Here is a 21,390-nt window from a genome sequence, read left to right on the forward strand (position 1 = left end):
CTCCCTTGGGAAGAAGAGGCAAGAGGTCAGAAGTTCAAGGCCATCCTGCAGAGGCTCAGCGGTTGGAGGCCAACCTGAGCAACAGGAGAACTGGTCTCAGAATAAAAGAAGCCTGGCTGTGGTGGCACACATCTTTAAGGAAGCAGAGGCAGGGGGATCACTGAGTTCGAGAACAGCCTGGTCTACAGAGCAAGTTCCAGGACAGCCAGGGGTACACAGAGAAACCCTGTCTCAAATAAACTGAAAAAAAAAGGAAAAAAAAAAAGCCGGGCGATGGTGGCGCACGCCTTTAATCCCAGCACTAAGGAGGCAGAGGCAGGCGGATCTCTGTGAGTTCGAGACCAGCCTGGTCTACAGAGCTAGTTCCAGGACAGGCTCCAAAGCCACAGAGAAACCCTGTCTCGAAAAACCAAAAAAAAAAAAAAAAAAAAAGGAAAGAAAGACCCAGCGGTGAGCGCCCCGCCCCGCCCGGGAGCCGCGGCAGGAGGCGCGCGCCCGCGGGGCCGGGCGAGCACGCGCGCCGCCATCCAGCCGGAAGAGCGCGCCTGGCGGGACTGGGGCGGCGGGAGAGCGGTGCGCGCGGGCGCTCCGGGGGAGCAACCCCGACCCTGCGCGCCCGGCCTGCTCGCCCGCCCGCCCGAGCGCGCGTCTCCGCCGGGGTCGGCAGCGATGTGGCCGCTGCGGCTGCTCGTCCTGGGGGTGCTGGCGGCGGGCACCGTTGAGGCCCAGGCGAACTCCAGCGACGGTGAGCTTCCCGAACTGCATCTGCTCCCCCGGCAAGGCCGCAGGCCGCCCGGGTCCGCGCAGCCCTCCCCGGGACTGCACGCGCGCCTCCGGCCGGCCGCGGGTTCGGAACCTGGTCCATGCTGTCAGTGCCTCATTTGGGCAGGGAACCGGGGAGAGATAAGTAGCCCCCCTCTCAGACTTCTTCCCGGTCGGGAGCAGCCATGTTTGTAGTTTTAAGTAGACACATTGGAATGGCCCTTTAAGCTGATGGCTGTTAGCTCAGCACCCTGGAAGCTGCGGCAGAAGGATGAGGGGTTCGAGGCTAGCCTGGGGAGTGAGAGTCAGGCCCAAACAAAAGCTAAAACCACTCCTAACGCCTCTGCTACGGGACAGCTAAGTCTGTCGAGGAACCAAGGCATTCCAAGTAGCAGTGGCTTTGACAGTCCAACATCTAAATGCTTTCCTAACGGGTCAAATTTTGCAGTTGGGGAGGAAAAAACGAGCCAGCGATGGGGCTGGAAATCCTAGGTCATGTGCGCTGAGTGAAAAGGGTTTAGGCGACAACTGGGGCGGGGTGAGGTGGAGGGGGCGTTAATGGGAAATGTGAAAAGCGCTAATTGTGCCAGGCTGTGATCACGTGCTTTTCCCGGAGACGTTAAGTACATTCCTTGTTTTGAGCTTGAGACAAGCCACAAAGATAACAGTCTTCTGGGTGTTGGGATCGTTTTTTTTCACCCCATAGATGCTTATCTCTGAAAAATCCTTGGTTAGACCGCGTTTTAGGAACTTTTTGTTCAGCAAAGGCCAACGTTGAAATACGCACACACGCGCGCGCGTACACACACACACACACACACACACACACACACACACACACACGCGTCCTATTTTCTTGAAAAAACTCTGGCTTACAGTGAGGGGAAGCGCTCTCCTCTGGCTGTCTGTTAGGTCCTTTCATTGCCTGAGCCTCTAACCCTCAAAGCCCAGAGATAACGATCTCCTCTCTAGAGGCTCTAGACTTTCGCTAAGTGAATGAACAGCTGGTGGCAACCCCGATGTGGCACCCTGAAAAACGGCATGGTGCTTACGCTATGGGTACATGGGGACTGGGAATGCGGCTCAGTTGGTAGAGTCCTGATTTCTCTCCCCAGCCCACAGGGACCGGTGTGTGTGTGTGTGTGTGTGTGTGTGTGTGTGCCCGCATGCCTAGAACCCCGGCATTTAGAAGGTGGACCGAGAGGATCAAGAGTTCAAAGTCAGATTCAGCAATATAAAGAATATGAGACCAGCCTGGGCTACATGAGACCCTATCACAAAAAACCAAACCAAACAAAAAACAAAACCCTTTTCCAGCATGAGGCCTCCTGTGTAATCTTTCTATGAATCCTAGTCTTTGAAACAGCCCTCTGAAGAAGGTGAGTGCTCAAGGGTTGAGTTTTGGGCTGAGTCTGGAGGGCTGGGAGCCAGACTTTTTTTTTTTTAATTTCTAGTTTGGAGTTTTAGTACTTAATATCTAGATTTTTTTACACAAAAGTTGAGAAAGAAAAGTAGTAAGCTGAGAATTAGTAATTTCTTTTACCCTCCTCTCACTTGATTACAGCACAGTACCACTGCTGTGTGCTGTTCTTTCTGCCCTGTGTTAGTATTGTTTTGTACGGGAGAGGGATGGGACCCAGGGATTCAGCAGCTGATCAGCGCTTAAATTCCCCACGCCTTGCATGACCCTCTGGTGCAGCAGCTGGGTTGTTAATAGACAAGCGGCAGGAACTGGACAACCTTTGTAATTTAGAAAGATCTGCCAGACTCTGAAGGATGAGGGGACCGAGGACCCGGGAGGTGGCTTGGTGGTCCTGGGATGGCTGAAGAAGCGGCTTCCTTGGACAGGCTGGGTGGGGGGCTTGTCTCTTTGTCTAAGTGGCCACCTTCTCTTGGAGTCCCATTCCCTGCTTGCCTGGGTGCCTTCATTTTGGCTTTAGATTCTTGTGCAGTTGCTCACCTGGAAACGTGCCCTTTAAGAGTTGATTTGGGCACAAACTTTGTACTTTGGAAAGTGCTTTGAGTAGGGCCATGGGCCGCCCTGCATATAAATGTATGTGGCGACTTCCAGAGATATTTGAAAGGCCGTGTGTTCATCATCGTGTGTCCTGTGAGTTTATACATTTACTTTGTGGAACTGAGGATTGGACCCTGGGCCTTGCACATAGCAGACAAGCATGCCACCACTCGACTACATCCCCAGTTCTTGCCTTTTAATTTTTTTTTGTGTGTGTCTGTGTTAATGACTTCATCTGACAGTAAAATCAAGTAATCAGTAGGTGAACTGTAATTCTGAGCACTTCAGAGGCTGCGGCAGGAGGATTGCCTCCAGTTCAAGGCCAGTGTGGGCTACAAAAGAAGACCCCATCTCAACAAAACCCAACAACCCTCAAATGGTTAAAATTGGTGAGGGACAATTGAACGCCAGCCTGATGAAGGGGCTGGCTCGTTTTTTGCTCAGCATTGGGTAGAAGCAGTAGGAAGCTAGGCTTTGTCGGTTCTGAAGTTGGCTGCTGCGTGCCCAGTGGCCAAGGAAGGAAGCCCAAGGTACCTCTTAATACCACAGCAAAAGAAGGAGTTGGTGGTTTTAAGATAGGGATCTGGTTGTGAAAGAGGAAAAGGTTGGGAGTGGAGAGTGGAAGGAAAAGGTGACTGTGTTTAAGGATGGGAAGCTCATGTGGGAACAAAGCAGAGGTCCAGAGCCCAGTGTGAGCAGGCTCGCCTTGACTGGCTGCCCCTCTGTAAAAGCCCTTTGATGTGCAGTCTGTCTTCTTCCCACCCCCAGTCATAAGATATAATTATTCCCGTCAAATGTGTCTGGTGCCTCCTTCTCCGGAGGGCTTGGAGGTGAAGTTCGGCTCCTATTAACCTCTGCAGGATGTATTTGGGGTATGTCTTCTCTTGCCAAATCTCTTTTGTGAGAAGAAATTCACTGGAGTTTCCGGCCGGGTCTGGTGTCTCAGGCTTTGACATGACCCAGCTGGCTGTTTGGGAAGTTGAGGCAGAAGGATTGAATTTCAAGGCCCCTTTGGGCGATAGAGTAAGTTCAAGGGCGCCATGGGCAACTTAGGCCCTACCTTGAAAATCAAATATTATAGAGGAGCTACGGCTGTGGGAATGTGGTAGACTTGCTTAGTTGCTTAGTGCCTAGAGGCTCTAGGCTCATTCTCCAGTACCAGAAAAGAAACGAGTAACAACAGACACAAACAAAAGAAAAGTTAAATGAAGTTTCTATCATGTATGCGGTAAAAGCTGTCTGGACTTTCCTCTCTCTGTCTCTCTGTCTCTCTGACGTGTGTGTGTGTGTGTGTGTGTGTGTGTGTGTGTGTGTGTGTGTGTTCTGCCCAGGGCTTCATATGTTAGGACATGGAGTTATCTCTCACTGCCCTTCCCCCGTCCCCCCAGGCTTTTGGCAGTGCTGGGCACTGAACCCAGCACCCCGGGCAAGCATCTACCACTAAGCTATCCTCCAGGCCCCAGTGGAGTGTCTCTTGTCACTCTGTGGAAGTCCCCTCATTGTTGCTTACGACCGACCGGCCCAGCATCTCAGGGAATGTCCATCCGCTCCCGGCTGCTTTCTCTGTAGGGCCAATCTGAGAATTCCTGGATGGTTTTGGCCTTTCTTTTACCGTGAGTCGCTGCATCTCCAGGGTGCTGGCAGGCTAAGGAAGCTCGTGATGGTTATAAAACCATTTTCCATTTGGTTGGTGCTTTGATCAGTGCAGTGATTTCTGTAACATAGTCACCTCCCTCGTGCGGGAGAGAACAGAGGCCTTGAGGAGATAATTACCTCACCTCAGGGCACACAGTTCAGTCTCTGTTGAACAAGCATTGCTGTCAGGCCACTGGTCCAGCGCCAGACACTGGATCATCAGATCGGTCAGAGACCTGCGTAGCTAGGAGGGAAACCACATAAGCTTGGGTTAAAATGCAATTGTCTATACAAATTGCGCAATGGCTCTTGGATGGCCACTCATTGCTGTACACGAGACAGCTCAGTCAGGAATGGAGAGATGTGCTCACGCCTCTCTTATTCACTAACATGCTGTCTGTGTGCAGTTCTCAGTTACCTGGAGAACTTTCTGTTTTGTTTTTCCGGACAGGGTCTTGTTTAGCCCAGGCTGGCCTTGAACTACCCATGTAGCTTCGAGTGACTTGAACTTCAGCTCCTCCTGCCTCCACCCATCTCCCCTGTGTTGGGATTGCTGCATCCAGCACCTGCTATGTACTGTTGTGATCCAGTGTGGGGCTTCAGTCAAGCCCCTCTGCCGACTGAGTTATCGTTCTAACCCTTCTCTGTGCTGTTTGAACAAGTGTTTGGTTTTAAGTTCAATCTGCAGCTACTGCTAGGGATTTGGGAGAGTGTGGACAACAGCTCATCTCCATGATTGTCACAAGCAACCAGGATATATTGTGATTTCCTTATGATAAGGACACTTCTGATAACTATAGAAAATGTGATAGATAGGAGCTGTGTTGGAAAAGAGAAATAATTTAGGGTGCCTGTTCCTAATGTTACTGATACGAAAACAACAGGACTGGGCTTTAGATGCCATAGACAATGTCTACCCACCCACCTTCACTATCCTTCTTCTGCCTGGTTCCTGCCACGGGCATGTGGGGGTGGGGCCTCCGTGAGCATCTTCTCTGCAGGCTGGGTGGAGTTCTTGAAGGCAGAGGCTTCAGCTTAAACAGTCAGTCCTGTTCCCGAGGCAGTGTCTCAGGCTGTTGGCTTTCATTTATGCGTTTTCAGACAGGAACACACCTTAGCTACAGTTTAACCGTAAGGACAAAGGTCATCTGTTACTACATGGCAGCAAAAATCTCACAGAAGTTTATCATCTGACCTGTATGCTTCATAGAAACTCTCCCTTGAGACAAAACATATTTTATTTTATTTTATTTTGGAGAACTGTGAGACAGAGTCTCCTGTAGTGCAGGCTATCTCCAAACTCACTGTCTAGCCGAGGCTAACTTTGACCTCTGAGCGCTGAGATTGAAAGCCTGCATGTCATACATAGCTGTTTTCCTGATTTGTTTTTCATACTAGAATAGCAGTGATTATGCTCATCAGTATGTGTGTAGTAAATATGGTATGTATACATACATACATACATACATACAAGGGGATGCTAAATAGCTTTCAAAAGGGCCGGGCTAGAATTTACCTCCTCCCGTCAGTACTGGTATGGATGCCGGGGCTCACATGTGATACACACATGCCCTGTCACTGAGTTACAGCCACAGCCCCTCAATTATCAACATTGACACAGACAGATGCCTGTGACCTAGTAAGTGGTCCGTGTCGAACAATTGCATGTCTTCTTGCACATATGTGGAAATAAGCATGATGCATCTTGATGCTAAGTCCACCAGAGCATGTTCCAGAGCCCACTGGAGGCAAGCACGAGAGATGATGGGGGGGGCACGGGACACTTTGGAGAGATGAGCTCTAGTGAATTTGCTTGCACAAGTCTTAGGTACAGACAGAGTGATCTTACTGCTGATACTGCCAGATGGAGAAAAGGAGGGGAACTCTGTGTGTGTGTGTGTGTGTGTGTGTGTGTGTGTGTGTGTGTGTGTGTGTGTGTGTGTATGTGTGGTATGTGTGTGTATGTGGTGTGTGTGTGTGGTATGTGTGTGTGTGTGGTATGTGTGTGTATTTGGCGTGTGAGTGGTGTATATGTGTGGTGTGTGTGCGTGGTGTATATGTTGTGTGTATGTATGTGGTGTGTGTGTGTAGTATGTGTGGTGTGTGTATGTGATGTATGTTATATGTGGTGTATGTGGGTGGTGTGGGTGGTGTGGGTGTGTTATGTGTGATATGTGTGGTGTGTGTATGTGGTGTGTGTGTGGTGTGTATGTGTGTGGTGTGTGTGGTGTGGGTGTGTTATGCGTGGTATGTGTGATACGTGTGTGTGGTATGTGTGTGTACGTGGTATGTATGTGGTATGTTGTGTGTGTGGTGGTTGTGTGTGGTGTCTGTGTGTGGTGTATGTGTATGTGTGGGGTGTGTATGGTGTGTGTGTGTGTGGTATGTGTGTGTAGTTTGTGTGTGACTGAAACATGAAAATGGAGGACAGAAATGAGCTGAGCGCTCCTTGCGCAGTGAGACCTTAGCGATCCCGAGGGCCAGGAAAACTGACCCGGCTGCAGCAGACAGGCCAGGAAGCACACTGGTGTTCTTGAGACAGTGTCATTTTAAAAAAATGAATTAAACCGTTTGTCATTTTCATACATGGTGTGAAAGCAGCTGTTGGAGACTGGTAGGCTCAGTAGTGGCTCACAGCTGAAGAAGGGCAGGGCCCCGGAGCCGCTCTCCTATCCGTGACTGCTGACGGGGTCAGTCATATGCCGGCCTGGTACGGGTAGCCATGCCAGACGCGAGCTCTGGGCTGCAATCTGTACGTCTCCTCCTCGTCACACGCACCACCCACACAACAGTGGGTCCTTGATCTGAGCTCAGGCTGGCCTTCACTTACATAGAACCCTCTGCTTAGCCTCCCAAGCGCTGAGAGAACAGGCAGACACCACCAGACCTGGCTCTCAAGGGGTTTTTCTGAAGGTTGCATTAGCATTGTACATTTTTTTATGAATAAAATTTGCATAGTTGATACTAGAGGTACAATATTGTAATGAACATTTTCCCATTGTAGGTTTTCTTGAATTTTCTGTGGGAAAGTTCACATACTTCCTGCTCAGCAGGCCCCTTCCGCAGGAGGCCATTCTGCGCCATATTTCAAGCAATGTGACCTTTCTTCTTTTCCAAATACACTCGCAGTATCAGAACACCACCGTCTCGTTCACTAAGGTAAGCACAAAGGATGATTCAGTAAAGAGATTGTCTCTACAGTGCCGAGCCTCGCATGTTAGAATCTAACGTCCACATGTATGCGTGGGCCTGGTCTTCAGCAAAGGCCCCGTCACCTTGGTCACAGAGTCTCATTGCCTAAGCCATCCCCCGTCCCCCTCCTTCACAGACTGAACTGCACAGGGCTCTAGAAATGACTATGTGAAAAGCAGTGTCCTTCCTCTGTCCCCCTGATGGGCGGGGCACTCTCCTGTTTTTTGTTTATTGAGGCAAGGGGTCCTTTGAAGCCACAGACTCTACTCGCTCAGCTCCCTTGAGGATTGCCAAATTGAAACTCACCTGGAACCTGTTTTCTTCTCATTCACTCAGCCTTCCGAGATCATTCTGATTACGAAGGCAGGAGGGCTAAGAGCTTAAGGCCAGCGTCAGCTGCATAGTGAGGCTGAGACCGCCTGTCTTACGTGGATCTTTGTTTTAAAGGAAAAGGTTTCCCAGAGGCTGGAGAAATAGCTCCGTGGTTAAAGAGCACTGGCTGCTCTTGCAGAGGCCTAGGTTCCCAGTACTCCTGTGCTGGTTCACAACCATCTCTAACTCCAGTCCCTGAGGCTCTGACGGTCTCCTCTAGCCTGCACGGGCTGGGCACCAGACACGCATACCGGCAAAAATCCTCATACACACAAGATAAAGATGGTGACCAAATAAATAAATCCTTAAGACCAAAGCTTTTTTTGTAAACTGAACTCTCTGGGGTCAAAGCTCCTGTTTTGTCTTGTTAGCCTCAGAACCTGACAGAATAAATCTTAATTCCGTCAATTGAACCGTAATACTTGAAAACTTCAGTGTACAATTCCTGGAGTTTCCATTTATTCCACACATTCCCTGCCCCCCCCCCCCAATCAAGCTGGGACCGAAACCCAGGCCATTGCACCTGAGAGGCAAGTGCTTTACCCCTAGGGTCTTGGCATTAAGAAGTAGAAACGGAGGGCCCAGGAGATGGCCCAGTCCATAGGGCCTGAATTTGATCTCTAGAACCCACCAAAACAAACAAGAAGGCAGCTGGGCCTTGTGTGTGTTTGTTAGCCCTGCACCTTGGAGATGGAAACAGGGCTCCCTGGCCAGTCAGTCAGTCCAGCCAATCAATGAGCCAGGTTCAGTGAGAGAACCTGTCTTCAAAATAAGCTGGAGGGCCTGGAGAGATGGCTCGGCGGTTAGGAGCGCTTGTTCCTGGAGAGGGCTTGGGCTCTGTCCCCAGCATTCACAGGGCAGCTCATGTCCATCTCTAATTCCAATCTCAGGAGATCTGACACCCTCGGAGGGCCCCAGGCACACGCGTGGTGCACATGCATACATGCAGGCAAACAAAAACAAAACAAATGATAAATCTAAAATACATAAATTAATTAAAATAATAAATTGAGGAGGAATAAAGGGTGATACCCGGTGCCAGCCTTTGGCCTCCACATGCATGCTCACACACCTGGCATATGTACGTGTTCACACGTGCATACATACGCACAGATACCCATAAAGATACTTAAAAGCAGTAACTGGGAGGTGTCACAAGAAAGCCTTTACCAACCTAAGATATCGATCCTATTAAACATGCTCCCCAAGAGCTTCTTCCTCGCTCTGCTGTGTTTATAAACCCTAAACCCTGTTGTATTTGTTACAGCGGCTCAGACTGACTGATGCAATAGTATAGATTCTGAACTGTATTTTATACGGGTGTGTTGTTCTCAGTATATGTGTTTGTGTGCCACATATGTGTCTGAATAGACCAGAAGAGGGTATCAGATCCCCTGGAACTGGAACTATAGACTGTTGTGGGCCATCATGTGAGTGCTGGGATTCGAACTCAGGTCCTGTGGAAGAGCAACCAGTGTTCTTACCACGGAGCCATCTCCAGCCCTCAATGATGGTGTGTTGCGAAGGTGCGGATGTATGAACACAGAGATGAAGGGTTTGGGGAGGACTGCACACACACACACTGGGTAGCTCTGCAGTGTATGTGACTTCTCACTTCTTTCTTCATGGTGGCTTTGCTTCCCAAATGCAGACCCTCCTCCCGGGCACCTCAGGCACAGGCAGCGACAGAGGGCTGGTTTTCATGCTTAGACCTGAGCAGACTATGTGCACTTGGTACTTGGAGACGAAAGAAGCCAAACCTGTTCAAAACATGGCCATTCCGCTCTCCTACTCAGAAAGAGGTAATTTCCTGTCTGAGTTCATCTGTGGAAACCCAAGGAAAATTACGCTGGTAAGATTGTTTATTACAAGTGCAGTTTATTTGATCGGAGTGTTACAGTGTAAGAGAGGCAGAAAAAGCAGCCTTAGAACCAGCCCTTCGCAGTTACACGTTATTGTAGGCAGAGGTGGTGGCAGGCTTGTCCTAAGGGAGGTGCAGGGTTTGGAGAGTGGCCAGCAATGGGTGTCTGGAGCCAGGGAGCAAGGAGCCTTAGACGCGTTTGCACACAGTGCTAAGGTGTGTTCAGAGGAAGCAGATAACGGGGGCAGAGGAGTGTTGTAGTCTGTTTCATCTTTAGGAAGGACTAATGATGTCGCTTGGTTGGTCAGTGCTTGCCCAGCATGCATGGCACCCTGGGTTCCATGTCCGGAAAACTAGCCACTGTGTCACATGCCTGTAATCCAGCCCAGGGGAGGTGGAGGCAAGAGGACTAACAGTTCACAGTCAGCTCCGCGCAGGTCGAAGGCCAGCCTCAGCTACATGAAGAAGAAAGAGCAGAGTCAGCACTGGGTACGGCTGTGAGGACATCTGAACTCAGGTCCTGAGCCAGGGCTGGGGGGGGTGGAACAGTGGCTGCATTAGAGAGGAGCCTGGGGCTCCCGTCGGGACAATCGTATGGCACCATCTCCGGTTTCGCTATGGTGCTGCCTGAGGAGCTGGTTCTTTTATGGGTGTCATGGAGTCAGTAGTGACTTCTGAAAGGGGCACAGCGAATCTGAGGTGCTTGTAGGACTTCAGATTGGAAGCTCAGGGTTGGCAGCTAGAGTGCTGGCCTGGGGTGGAGGAGTGAGATTGGATAGACAGCGGGTATAAAGCCAAGGCCATGCATGAGATGGTTCAAGCAGGAACCCAGACACCTGGGGGAATTTGATCATTTCCTAGTGTGAAGCACAGGTGAGGACTGGGCTGGTGGTAACTACTGCGGAGTAAGTTCAGGGCTGAGATCTCTGGAGGGAGGAGGAACCCCCAAGCCAGGAGTGGTGCATAGTAAGGTCCAGAGAAGTGACCAGCAGTGTCCGAGTGACAGCAGCGGTGAGTCAGAGTTCTCTTGACAGCGTAGGGACGAGAGCCAGGTTCACAGCGATGGCTAAGCCATGGTGTGGAGGGGAAATTCAGACTGCTCAAGTTTGGGAGTAGGGCTGGGGGGCAGCTCTGTGGTACAGTGCATACAGCCCTGAGTTTGAGAAGGACATTTTGAGGGAACTGGGAATGAGGGACCCGTGCACTTTCGAACCCCAGTCATGATATGGCAGAAAACACTGGTGTTCTGTGCTGACCGATTGCTATACAGGAAGTTCTCGTGAAAGATCTGTTTCCTGGAGCGCGATAAGAATTCTTGGGTTACTAATCTCATCGTTTTTCCTCCAGATCCCATTCCTGGAGGCTGTAATTTGGAGTTTGATTTAGATATCGATCCCAACATTTACTTGGACTATAATTCTTTTGAAACAACTATCAAGTTTGCACCAGCCAACCTAGGCTATGCAAGGTACGGCGACCAAACCCCTTCTGTTGAAACCCCTCCTAGGGTACTCTTGACTTCAGAGCAGGTCCAGACAACTGTCTCAAACCATCATTTTCTAGAGTAAAGTTGAATTCCTTTTTGTTGGGGGGGGGGTTTGTTGGCATAATTTAAATCTCAATGCTAATATTTGAGCTATTGTTTATACTGAATATTCTCCTTAATCATTTTGAATTCTTTATTTGAGGAGACAGGTGTGATATGTGCCTGTTGCGAACTTGGAAGTATATCTTAGTTTCTTTTTTTTAAGATTTAAATTTTTATTATTTTTAAGTGTGTGTATGTATATGTGGATATGTGATGTGTGATGTCCTTCTGTATAGATGCTGATTTATTGGTTGATGAACAAAGCTGTTTTGGCCAATGGCTTAGCAGAGCAAAGCTAGGCAGGAAATCTGAACAGAGATACAGAGAGTAGGCGGAGTCAGGGAGATGCCATGTCGCACCAAAGGAGAAAGACGCCTACTAGTAGGCCACAGCGTTGTGGTAAAATATAAAATAATAGAAATGGGCTATTTTAAGATGTAAGAGTTAGTTATTAAGAAGTCTGAGCTAATAGGTCAAACAATGTGGTAATTAACCTAGTTTCTGTGTGCATATTCAGGTCTGGGTGGCCGGAAAACAGAAGAACAATCTCTGGTTACAGATGTGTGCACAGGAGTGCAGGTGCCTGGAAAGTCTGGGGTGCCCGATGCCCTGGTGTAGCCCTGGTGTAGCCCTGGTGTAGCCCTGGGGTAGCCGGCTTTCTTTTAGGCCACCAACCAGCTCCCAAATCATGGCCCAATGACTTATCAGTTACCAATGCTCAGTCTTAGCTTAACTCTTATTTAATCTGTTTCTCTTTATCTACATTTTGTCTTGGGGCTTCTTACCTTTCTTTCTTTTTATATGTTCTGTTCCATGTCTGCTGGCTGGCAGCTGCCTGGCTGACCATTGGTGTCTCTCTTTTTCTCTCTCATTCTCTTCTCAAGCCTAGATTTCTCCTCCTATTCTTTCTCTCTGCCCTCCAGCTCTTCCTGTCCCTCTCCTGCCTAGCTGCCGGCCATTCAACTTTTTTTTTTAAGATTTATTTATTATGTATACAACATTCTGCCTCCATGTATGCTGGCACACCAGAAGAGGGCCCCAGATCTCATTACAGGTGGTTGTGAGCCACCATGTGGTTGCTGGGAATTGAACTCACGACCTGTGGAAGAGCAGCCAGTCCTCTCAACCACTCTCCAGCCCCATTCAACTCTTTATTAGACCAGTCAGGTGCCTTAGGCAGGCAAGGCGAAACAAATGCAACATCTTTACATCGTTAACGAGGGCAGCTGAAACATGTAACACACCTTTACACAGTTAAAGTAATTCCCACAAGACCCTGGAACTGGAGTTACAGGTGGTTGTGAGCTGCCCAGTGTGGGCGCTGTGGTTCTCTGTAAGAGAAATATGTGAACTTAACCACTGAACTGTCTTTCCAGCCCTGTCTTAGTTTTCTCAAAGCATTTAAATATAGAAGACATTCCATAGCCCTAATATAATTTTGCAAAACTCTGCCTCAGTTTCCACTTTAATAGCAAGGAGTGGTTGAAAACTCTCAGCCCGCCCACCCGCCTGCCGCAGTGCTGGGTGCTCTTGTTATTTGATCTTGTTTTCATTTTATAGAGACGTTTTTCAGGGGCCTTTGAGGTTGGGCTCCCTCTTCTGGACTTCATGGGTACGCACACTTAGAAGTGCACAAGTCTGTGCCCGTGTATGTGCAACACACAATTAAAAATAAAATCAAATCTTTTAAACCACATGATACACTATCAAATAGCAAAGATGTTCCCGGCACAGCCCACTTTAGAATCTGTTTTCCTTTCAGCCACATCGGCCTCTGTGTGTGTGTGTGTGCGCGTGTGCATGTGTGTGTGATAGTACCGCTGTCCACTGCGGCCTCTGTGTGTGTGTGTAAGTGTGTGTGCGCGTGCATGCATGTGTGTGTGATAGTCAGTACCGCTGTCCACTGCGGCCTCTGTGTGTGTGTGTGTGCATGTGTGTGTGATAGTGAGTGCCACTGTCTACCTTAACCTCTGTGTGTGTGTGTATGCGCGTGTGCATGTGTGTGTGATAGTCAGTACCGCTGTCCACTGCGGCCTCTGTGTGTGTGTGTGTGTGTGTGTGTGTGTGTGTGTGTGTGTGTGATAGTCAGTACCGCTGTCCACTGCGGCCTCTGTGTGTGTGTGTGTGTGATAGTCAGTACCTCTGTCCACTGCGGCCTCTGTGTGTGTGTGTGTATGTGTGTGATAGTCAGTACCGCTGTCCACTGCGGCCTGTGTGTGTGTGTGTGTGTGTGATAGTCAGTACCGCTGTCCACTGCGGCCTCTGTGTGTGTGTGCATGTGTGTGTGATAGTGAGTGCCACTGTCTACCTTAACCTCTGTGTGTGTCTGTCTGTGTCTGTGATAGTCAGTGCCGCCTCCTCAAAGAATAGGCTAAGCATCCCTTACTTGAAGCACTGGGGCCAGAAGCGATGGAAATTTGAATAGACCTTAACGGCTGAACATCCCTGATCTGAGAACCCAGAATAGTAACAAATTTGACACCTCAGATCTTAGCAGAGCCCAGGAAGTTCCAGGTTCCAGGTTTTTAGATTAAGGACTGTCGACCTGTACCATAAACTCCATGAGTGGATTATGAGCAGCAGGAATTTACTCATCCACTCACTTGTAGGCATTGATTGATTTCCTCACACGTGTCCCTGGCTGGTTCGGAAGTTTCTGTGTAGACCAGGCTTGACTTGAAGTTGCTTCTCAAGTTACAGCCGTGCATCACGCCAGGAATGTCCTTCTCACACTCCTGAAGGTGGCACCTGTGGGCTCTTCGCGGGCCGTCCTGTGGGTTGCAGACTTCATATTCAGTCCGTATGAAAAGGGAAGTATGCCTGAGATCTGCCCGGGGCTCGTCTATGAGGACACCAGTCCCACTCAGGGTTCCTCCCTCATGATTACCTCCCCAAAGCCCACTTCTAATGCTGTCACATTGGAGGCAGGGACTTGCGGTGTGGATTTTGAGCAACGCCAGCCCAGCCCATCGCTGTGTGCTAATTCCCTCTCGGATACCACGTAGGCTCCACGGTGGTAAAATTGGAGCTGTGCCTACAGAAGACTGAAATCAGAGCCCCGGCTCCTTCCCATCGACAGGACTTGAGCCACAAGGCACTGATGCTCAGTTTTGTTGGTTGGCTTTAGAGGCACAGAGCCCCCGCCGTGTGACGTGAGCACAGGCCAGGAGTCCAGATGGAGGCTGCAGTATGAGGTGTATCAGTACTTCCTTCCCGAGGGCGACCTCACCGAGGCCTCGCTGCTCCGGCATCTTCAGAGGATGGCCCAGGTGCCCCAGGTGAAGGCCAGTGCGGTCAAGGTGAGTCTGGATCTTGCTGCTCCTGTGGCTGGGTCGGGTGCTCTGACACGATTTTAGCATTTGAGAAGAGAGTCACTTCTCTTTCGACTGCAGCCATGTCTGTGCCCTCATCATCCTGACGCAGGGAAGGAAGTAGGTGATAATTTTTTCTACACTCCAATAACTTAGACAAGAGCTTCTGGAAAGTGTAAAGGGAAAAGTCTAACAACTGAGAAACAGCTGAGGGATATATCCATTGGTGTTCATTTGTTTCGTTTTGTTTCGAGACAGGGTTTCTCTGTGTAACGGCCCTAGCTGTCCTGGAACTAGCTCTTGTAGACCAGGCTGGCCTCAAACTCACAGAGATCCGCCTGTCTCTCCCGAGTGCTGGGATTAAAGGTGTGCGCTACCACCTCCTGGCCCTGGTTAATATTTTTAACATTTTTGCTAATTCTTTGAGAATTTCATACATGAATGCAATGTATTTGAATCATATTTGCTCCTAACTCCTCCCTCTAACTCCTCCGAGCTCCACCCCTGAACTCCCTCCCAGCTTCTGTCTCCTTGTTTGATTCAAATAACCTACCGAGTGCAGTTTGTGCTGACCGTACACTTACGGGTATGAGCCATCCAGTGGAGCATGGTCAGCCTACAGGGGCTACGTTCTTTGTTGTTTGTTTTTCAAGACAATGTTTCTCTGTAGCTATGGAGCCTGTCCTGGAACTCTCTCTGCACACCAGGCTGGCCTTGACCTCACAGAGATCCACCTGTCTTTGCCTCCCAAGTGCTGGGATTAAAAGTGTGCACCACCACTGTCTGGATTTTTTTTTTAAGGTTTATTTATTTGTTATGTATACAGTGTTCTGCCAGAAGAGGGCACCAGCTCTCATTACAGGTGCTTGCTGGGAATTTTCCAGGATCTCTGGAAAAGCAGCCAGTGCTTTTAACCGCTGAGCCACCTCTCCAGCCAGAGGCTACATTCTTAAAGAAGACTGACTCTCAGGGCTAGAGAGATGACCCAGCTGTTGAGAGCACTTGCTGTTCTTGCAGAGGGCTTGGATTCAGTTCCCAGCACCTCCATCGGGCAGCTCAGAAACTGCCTGTAGCTCTAGCTCCGGGGGATCTGACGCCCCCTTCTGGACTCTGTGAGTAACACACACACACACACACACACACACACACACAGGCATGTGCACATCAAAATAAAGTCTTTCCCAGAAGGAAGCTGACTTTCCCTCCCCCAAAGCCCTCAGCTGTCAGTCCCTCCTGGGGACTCTGTCCTGGTTGGTACAGGTGACCACGGCTCTAAGAGGCCACGTAAACACGGCTTGTTATGTTTGGCTTTAGGTGGTTACCCTGACAGCAGATGACAAAACAACCGTGTCCTTCTCTTCCCTCCCGGGACAAGGAGTGATTTATAATGTCATCGTTTGGGACCCGTTCCTCAATGCGTCTGCTGCTTATGTTCCTGTGCACACGTATGCCTGCAGCTTGGAGTCAGGGGATGGGAGCTGTGTCTCTCCTGGTAAGTGTGTGCACTTCAGCCCGGACAAATGCGTCCTTGGCTTCGCAGATCAGTTTCTACTAGTGAAGAGCTTAGGATTCTCCAGAGATTTGTCTAGCTTCTGCTCACTCAGTCGTTACCGTTTGTAAGACCCCCACTCTGGAAGGGATGGCTCACTAGTTAAGGGCACTTTCTTGCAAAGGACCCAGATTCAGCTCCCAGCACCCACATGGCAGCTCACAACCATCTGTAACTCCAGTCCCAGGGGATCTGCCGACCTCTGCTGACCTCTGTGAGCACCAGGCATGCATGTGGTGCACAGACCCACATGCAAGCAAAACACTCAACACATAAAATAAAGCAAATCAATCTGAAAAAGGTGCTATATTACTGTACTCCATGCAAGGCGACAGAACACATCAGCGCAAAACCAGAGTACTGCAATAACAACAGACAAGCCAGGTCGTTGCACATTTACTCGGGGTCAGTTTCCCTCCATATACAGTGTGTGTGTGTGTGAGTGTGTGTGTGTGTGTGTGTGGTGTGAGTGTGTGTGAGTGTGGTGTGTGTGAGTGTGGTATGTGAGTGTGTGTGAGTGTGTGTGTGTGAGTGGTGTGAGTGTGTGTGAGTGTGGTGTGCGTGAGTGTGTGTGAGTGTGTGTGAGTGTGGTGTGTGTGTGTGTGAGTGTGGTGTGCGTGAGTGTGTGTGTGAGTGTGGTGTGTGTGAGAGAATTGTGTGAATGTGCGTGAGTGGTATGTGAGTGTTGTGTATGAGTGTGGTGTATGTATGAATGTGTGTGTGAGTGTGGTGTGTATGAATGTGTGTGTGAGTGTGTATAAGTGTATAAATGTGTGTGTGTTAGTGTGTATAGTAAGGGAGATAAGATGGGTATGCTGTATTTATAATACATATCACATAACGCACATACACACGCATACACTTGTGCACGCGCGCGCACACACATACACACATACACATATGCAGTAGCATTTGAGAAGCTCATGGGTACCAGGAAGAAACACAGAGCAGGACAGGGAGCAGTTGCTTGCAGATGAGAAAGGTGAGGTGACGTGGCTGGTGAAGGCCCTGCAGGCAGGAGCACATTGGGGCTCCATACTTGCCAGGCAGAGGGGACAGCCATGCCAAGCCCTGCTCCTGGACACCTGCCTGGAGATATAAGCCTGGCAGTGAGACCATCAGAGCCTGGAGAACAGGAGTCACATAGCCAAGGGTGTGGGATGGGATGGGGGGGTCTGGGCCCACCTGTGGGGCAGAGTGGGCTCTAGGTTTCAACTTATTTTATAAGTTGCCTTGGTCATGGTGCGTCTTTACACCAATAGAAAAGTAACTAAGACGTGTTCATGTGTGTGCACACGTGTGTGCATGTGGAGGCCAGAGACAGTGTTCATGTGTGTGCACATGTGTGCATGTGGAGGCCAGAGACAGTGTTCATGTGTGTGCACACATGTGTGCATGTGGAGGCCAGAGACAGTGTTCATGTGTGTGCACACATGTGTGCATGTGGAGGCCAGAGACAGTGTTCATGTGTGTACACACGTGTGTGCATGTGGAGGCTAGAGACAGTGTTCATGTGTGTACACACGTGTGCGCATGTGGAGGCCAGAGACAGTGTTCATGTGTGTGCACACGTGTGCATGTGGAGGCCAGAGACAGTGTTCATGTGTGTGCATGTGGAGGCCAGAGACAGTGTTCATGTGTGTGCATGTGGAGGCCAGAGACAGTGTTCATGTGTGTGCATGTGGAGGCCAGAGACAGTGTTCATGTGTGTGCATGTGGAGGCCAGAGACAGTGTTCATGTGTGTGCATGTGGAGGCCAGAGACAGTGTTCATGTGTGTGCACATGTGTGCATGTGGAGGCCAGAGACAGTGTTCATGTGTGTGCATGTGAGGCCAGAGGCTGATGTTGGATGTCTTCCCATGTCACTCTCCACATCATCTTTTGAGGCAGAGTCTCCTGCTGTAGCCGGAACTCCCCACTTTGGCTAGATCAGCTGGCCAGCAAGCCCCAGGTGTCCTCCTGTCCCACCTCCCAGCACAGGGTGCAGTCACTGCCGCACCCAACTTTTTATGTGAGTGTTGATTCGAACTCCCATCCTCGGGCTTGTTAGACATTTTCCCAAGTAAGCTGTCTTCCCAGGCCCCAGAGGCAGAACATCCTGCCAGCTCCGTGAGTTTGGTGACAGTCACCCACATTCTGAAGCAGAGTGCACATTTTTATCGTCTGCTCGGTTGCTCTCAGAGTCTGGTTCTGAGAGAAGCAGGTCTGTGGATTGACCGTGAATCACACCATTCATTTGTTGCTTACACGCGTGTCCTCATGCTGTCTCCACTGGACACTCATGTGCAGCCAGAGACTGCGCTTTAGTTTCCTGAATGCTCTGTCCCGAATGATAGCACAGAAACATATTAATTCCAACACTGCTTGGCCAATGGCTCAGGCAGATTTCTAGCTAGCTCTTGGCCAATGGCTCAGGCAGATTTCTAGCTAGCTCTTACATCTTAAACTAACCCATCTCCATTAACCTGTGTATCGCCACGAGGCTGTGGCTTGCTGGGTAGGTCTCAGTGTCCTTCTCCTTAGGCAGCTACATGTCATCTCCCTGACTCCGCCTACTCTCTCTACACCTCTGTTTGGATTTCCCACCTGGCTTTACTCTGCCAAGTCATTGGCCGAAGCAGCTTCTTTATTAACCAATGATAATAAAACATACTCACAGGATACAGAGGGGAGCCCCACATCACTGTTGCATTTGAATTTTTGACCCGCTTGTGAGGTTTTCAGCGAGTGTGGGTGTTTTGCGTCTGCTCTTATTGAAGGACTGTTTCCTGATGCTCATTTTTGAAGGGTTTCCAAGGAAGGTGAATTTGCTGAGTGGTGTTTTCTCTTGATAATGGCTATCTATTTTTAAAAACAACAGAGCAGGCTGGAGAGATGGCTCAGTGGTTAAGAGCACTGCCTGCTCTTCCAAAGGTCCTGAGTTCAATTCCCGGCAACCACATGGTGGTTCACAACCATCTGGAATGAGGTCTGGTGCCCTCTTCTGGCCTGCAGACATACACACAGACAGAGTATTGTATACATAATAAATAAATAAATATTTAAAAAAACAACAGAGCAATTTGTTTGCTTTTATTTTACATATGTGGATGCTTTGCTTTCATGTAGCCTGTGGACTCTGTGAGTGCAGTGCCAGCAGTGGCCAGAAGAGGGCGCTGGATGCTGTAGAGCTGGAGTTAGAGCCCGATGTGAGCCGCTAGTCCCCTGTAAGATCGAGGAACGTTCTTGCTCACTGAGCCTCCTCTTCGAGGAACGTTCTTGCTCACTGAGCCTCCTCTCTGGGCCCTGATGGTTCAGTCTCAGGCTGGCTGGGAACTGACTGTGCAGCACAGCTGGCCTTGAATATACAGTGATCCTCCAGGGCTGGGGTGACAGGCATACATCACCACAGTGGACTGAGTCAGGCTGTAGATGAGGTCTGTGTTTAGTTCACGCCTCTGTGAATTTTAACTGAGTCTCCCCGCTTTTCTCCCTGCAGTTTATTCACTGATGACATAGACATGTTTTAGGCACACGCTCTGCTATGCCCTTCTAGAGAAACACCACGGGTATCAAGAGCCTGCGCTGTCTGGTTCTCCGTGTTATAAAAGCAGCCACTGGGAGTAATCATCTGCATAGGTTAACTCACTAGGGGAACAGGATATTTTTGGGAGCAATGATCTCAAGCCAGTTCACCTTCCTTTCCTTCCTGCTTTGCTTCTTTGTTAGTGCAGATGCATTTGCCTGCTAATTTTCATTTCTTTCTGTATTTTTAAGGAAGAACGTCCACTAAAGTGTTCTCCACCGTGTTTGCCCTGCTTGGCCTCTTCGTTTGTTTCTTTGGACACAGATTCTGGAAAACAGGTATCTTTTCCCACGCTGACCCTCATTCTGCTAGCCTGGGCTACATAAAGGAGCCCTTTCTCACAGAAGAGAGGAACATAGTAAATGAACCGCGAAATTAGCGAGTGACCATTAAATTATGTAACGGTCACCACACAGAGGGGCACACTTGTATCCGGTGCTGCGGCCCAGTATATCCATTACCCATTTAATAACAGAACCGTGACTGCCGACTTCTGACGTTTCCCCGCCTCTCGGATGACAGTTCTCTCTGGGAATAGCTGCGGGGTCTGTGTTCTCGATGCTCGGGCGCAGACTTGTAAATTAGATGCCTCCATGCGTTGTGAAGATGCCTGACGTAGGCTTCTGTTTGTTTCCCATTTCCTGGTTTCCTCCCAGAATTATTCTTCGTTGGTTTCATCTTTGTGGGCTTCTTCTTTTACATCGTCATCACCAGACTGACATCCCTTAAGTACGACGGTGAGTACAGTTGATGGTTTAGCCGGGGGTCCAGACAGGGAGCTGCTGGGTTTGCAGCCACTGTGCCTCCTGGTGCTTAACCTGCACTGGGTGCCGTATGCACGAAGCGTGAGACAATGGACAACCTGCGCCTGGAACCCTGCTCCACCTCCACATCTAGGCTTGCTTTTCTGGGTACAGCAAAGAAGTAGGGTCAGAGCCCATGCTTGTAATCCCAGCACTCAGGAGGCTGAGGCAGGAAGATTAAATGTTTGAGAGCAGCCTGTGCTACATACTAAAACCTTGTCTGTGTTGGAGGATCTGAGTTCAAGGCCAGGCTGGTCTACAGAGTGACTTCCAGGACAGCCAGGGCATACAGAGAAACCCTGTCTCAGGAAAAAAAAAATCAAACAAACAAAAATAAAACAAAAGGTCTGAGCCTGGAGTGGCTCAGCAGTAAATCCTCTGCCTAGCCAGTGAGATCCCTGTGCCACAGAACCAGATAAGCCTGGGTGTGGTCAAGTGCCTCTGTTAGTCCAGTGTGTGTGAGGCAGAGGCAGAAGCGGCGGTGTGAGTTTAAGGCCAGCGTGGACTACAGACTAAGGCAATGCCCCACATAGCACACACTCCCCACTGGGGGAAAATACCTCAAACATTCTCCTCTCCTCAGCTCCATCTGTTTCTTGAGACAGCTTCTTAAGTCACTAAACCTGGCCTACAACTCACAGTGTAGCAGAGGATGGGATGAAGTTCTGATCCTTCCAGATTAATGGAGTTCGCTTCATGCCAGACGAGCCGCATCCTCAGCCTCCCTCATCACG

General features: G+C 49.6%; 1 protein-coding gene across 1 annotated transcript in view; it reads left to right on the plus strand.

The window, feature by feature from the left end:
* The first annotated feature begins 527 nt into the window (after positions 1-527).
* The window catches only part of Tm7sf3 (transmembrane 7 superfamily member 3), a 28,305-nt gene continuing 7,442 nt past the window's right edge, over positions 528-21,390 (plus strand). Inside the window, exons 1-8 of the mRNA XM_075982274.1 lie at positions 528-745; positions 7,419-7,573; positions 9,630-9,780; positions 11,187-11,307; positions 14,555-14,726; positions 16,053-16,230; positions 20,045-20,131; positions 20,510-20,590. Of these exons, the coding sequence (XP_075838389.1) occupies positions 670-745; positions 7,419-7,573; positions 9,630-9,780; positions 11,187-11,307; positions 14,555-14,726; positions 16,053-16,230; positions 20,045-20,131; positions 20,510-20,590 (1,021 nt within the window). The 5' untranslated portion in view covers positions 528-669. The remainder of the gene's footprint in view (positions 746-7,418; positions 7,574-9,629; positions 9,781-11,186; positions 11,308-14,554; positions 14,727-16,052; positions 16,231-20,044; positions 20,132-20,509; positions 20,591-21,390) is intronic.

This window comes from Microtus pennsylvanicus, chromosome 8 (assembly GCF_037038515.1).
Source record: "Microtus pennsylvanicus isolate mMicPen1 chromosome 8, mMicPen1.hap1, whole genome shotgun sequence".
NCBI lineage: Eukaryota > Metazoa > Chordata > Mammalia > Rodentia > Cricetidae > Microtus > Microtus pennsylvanicus.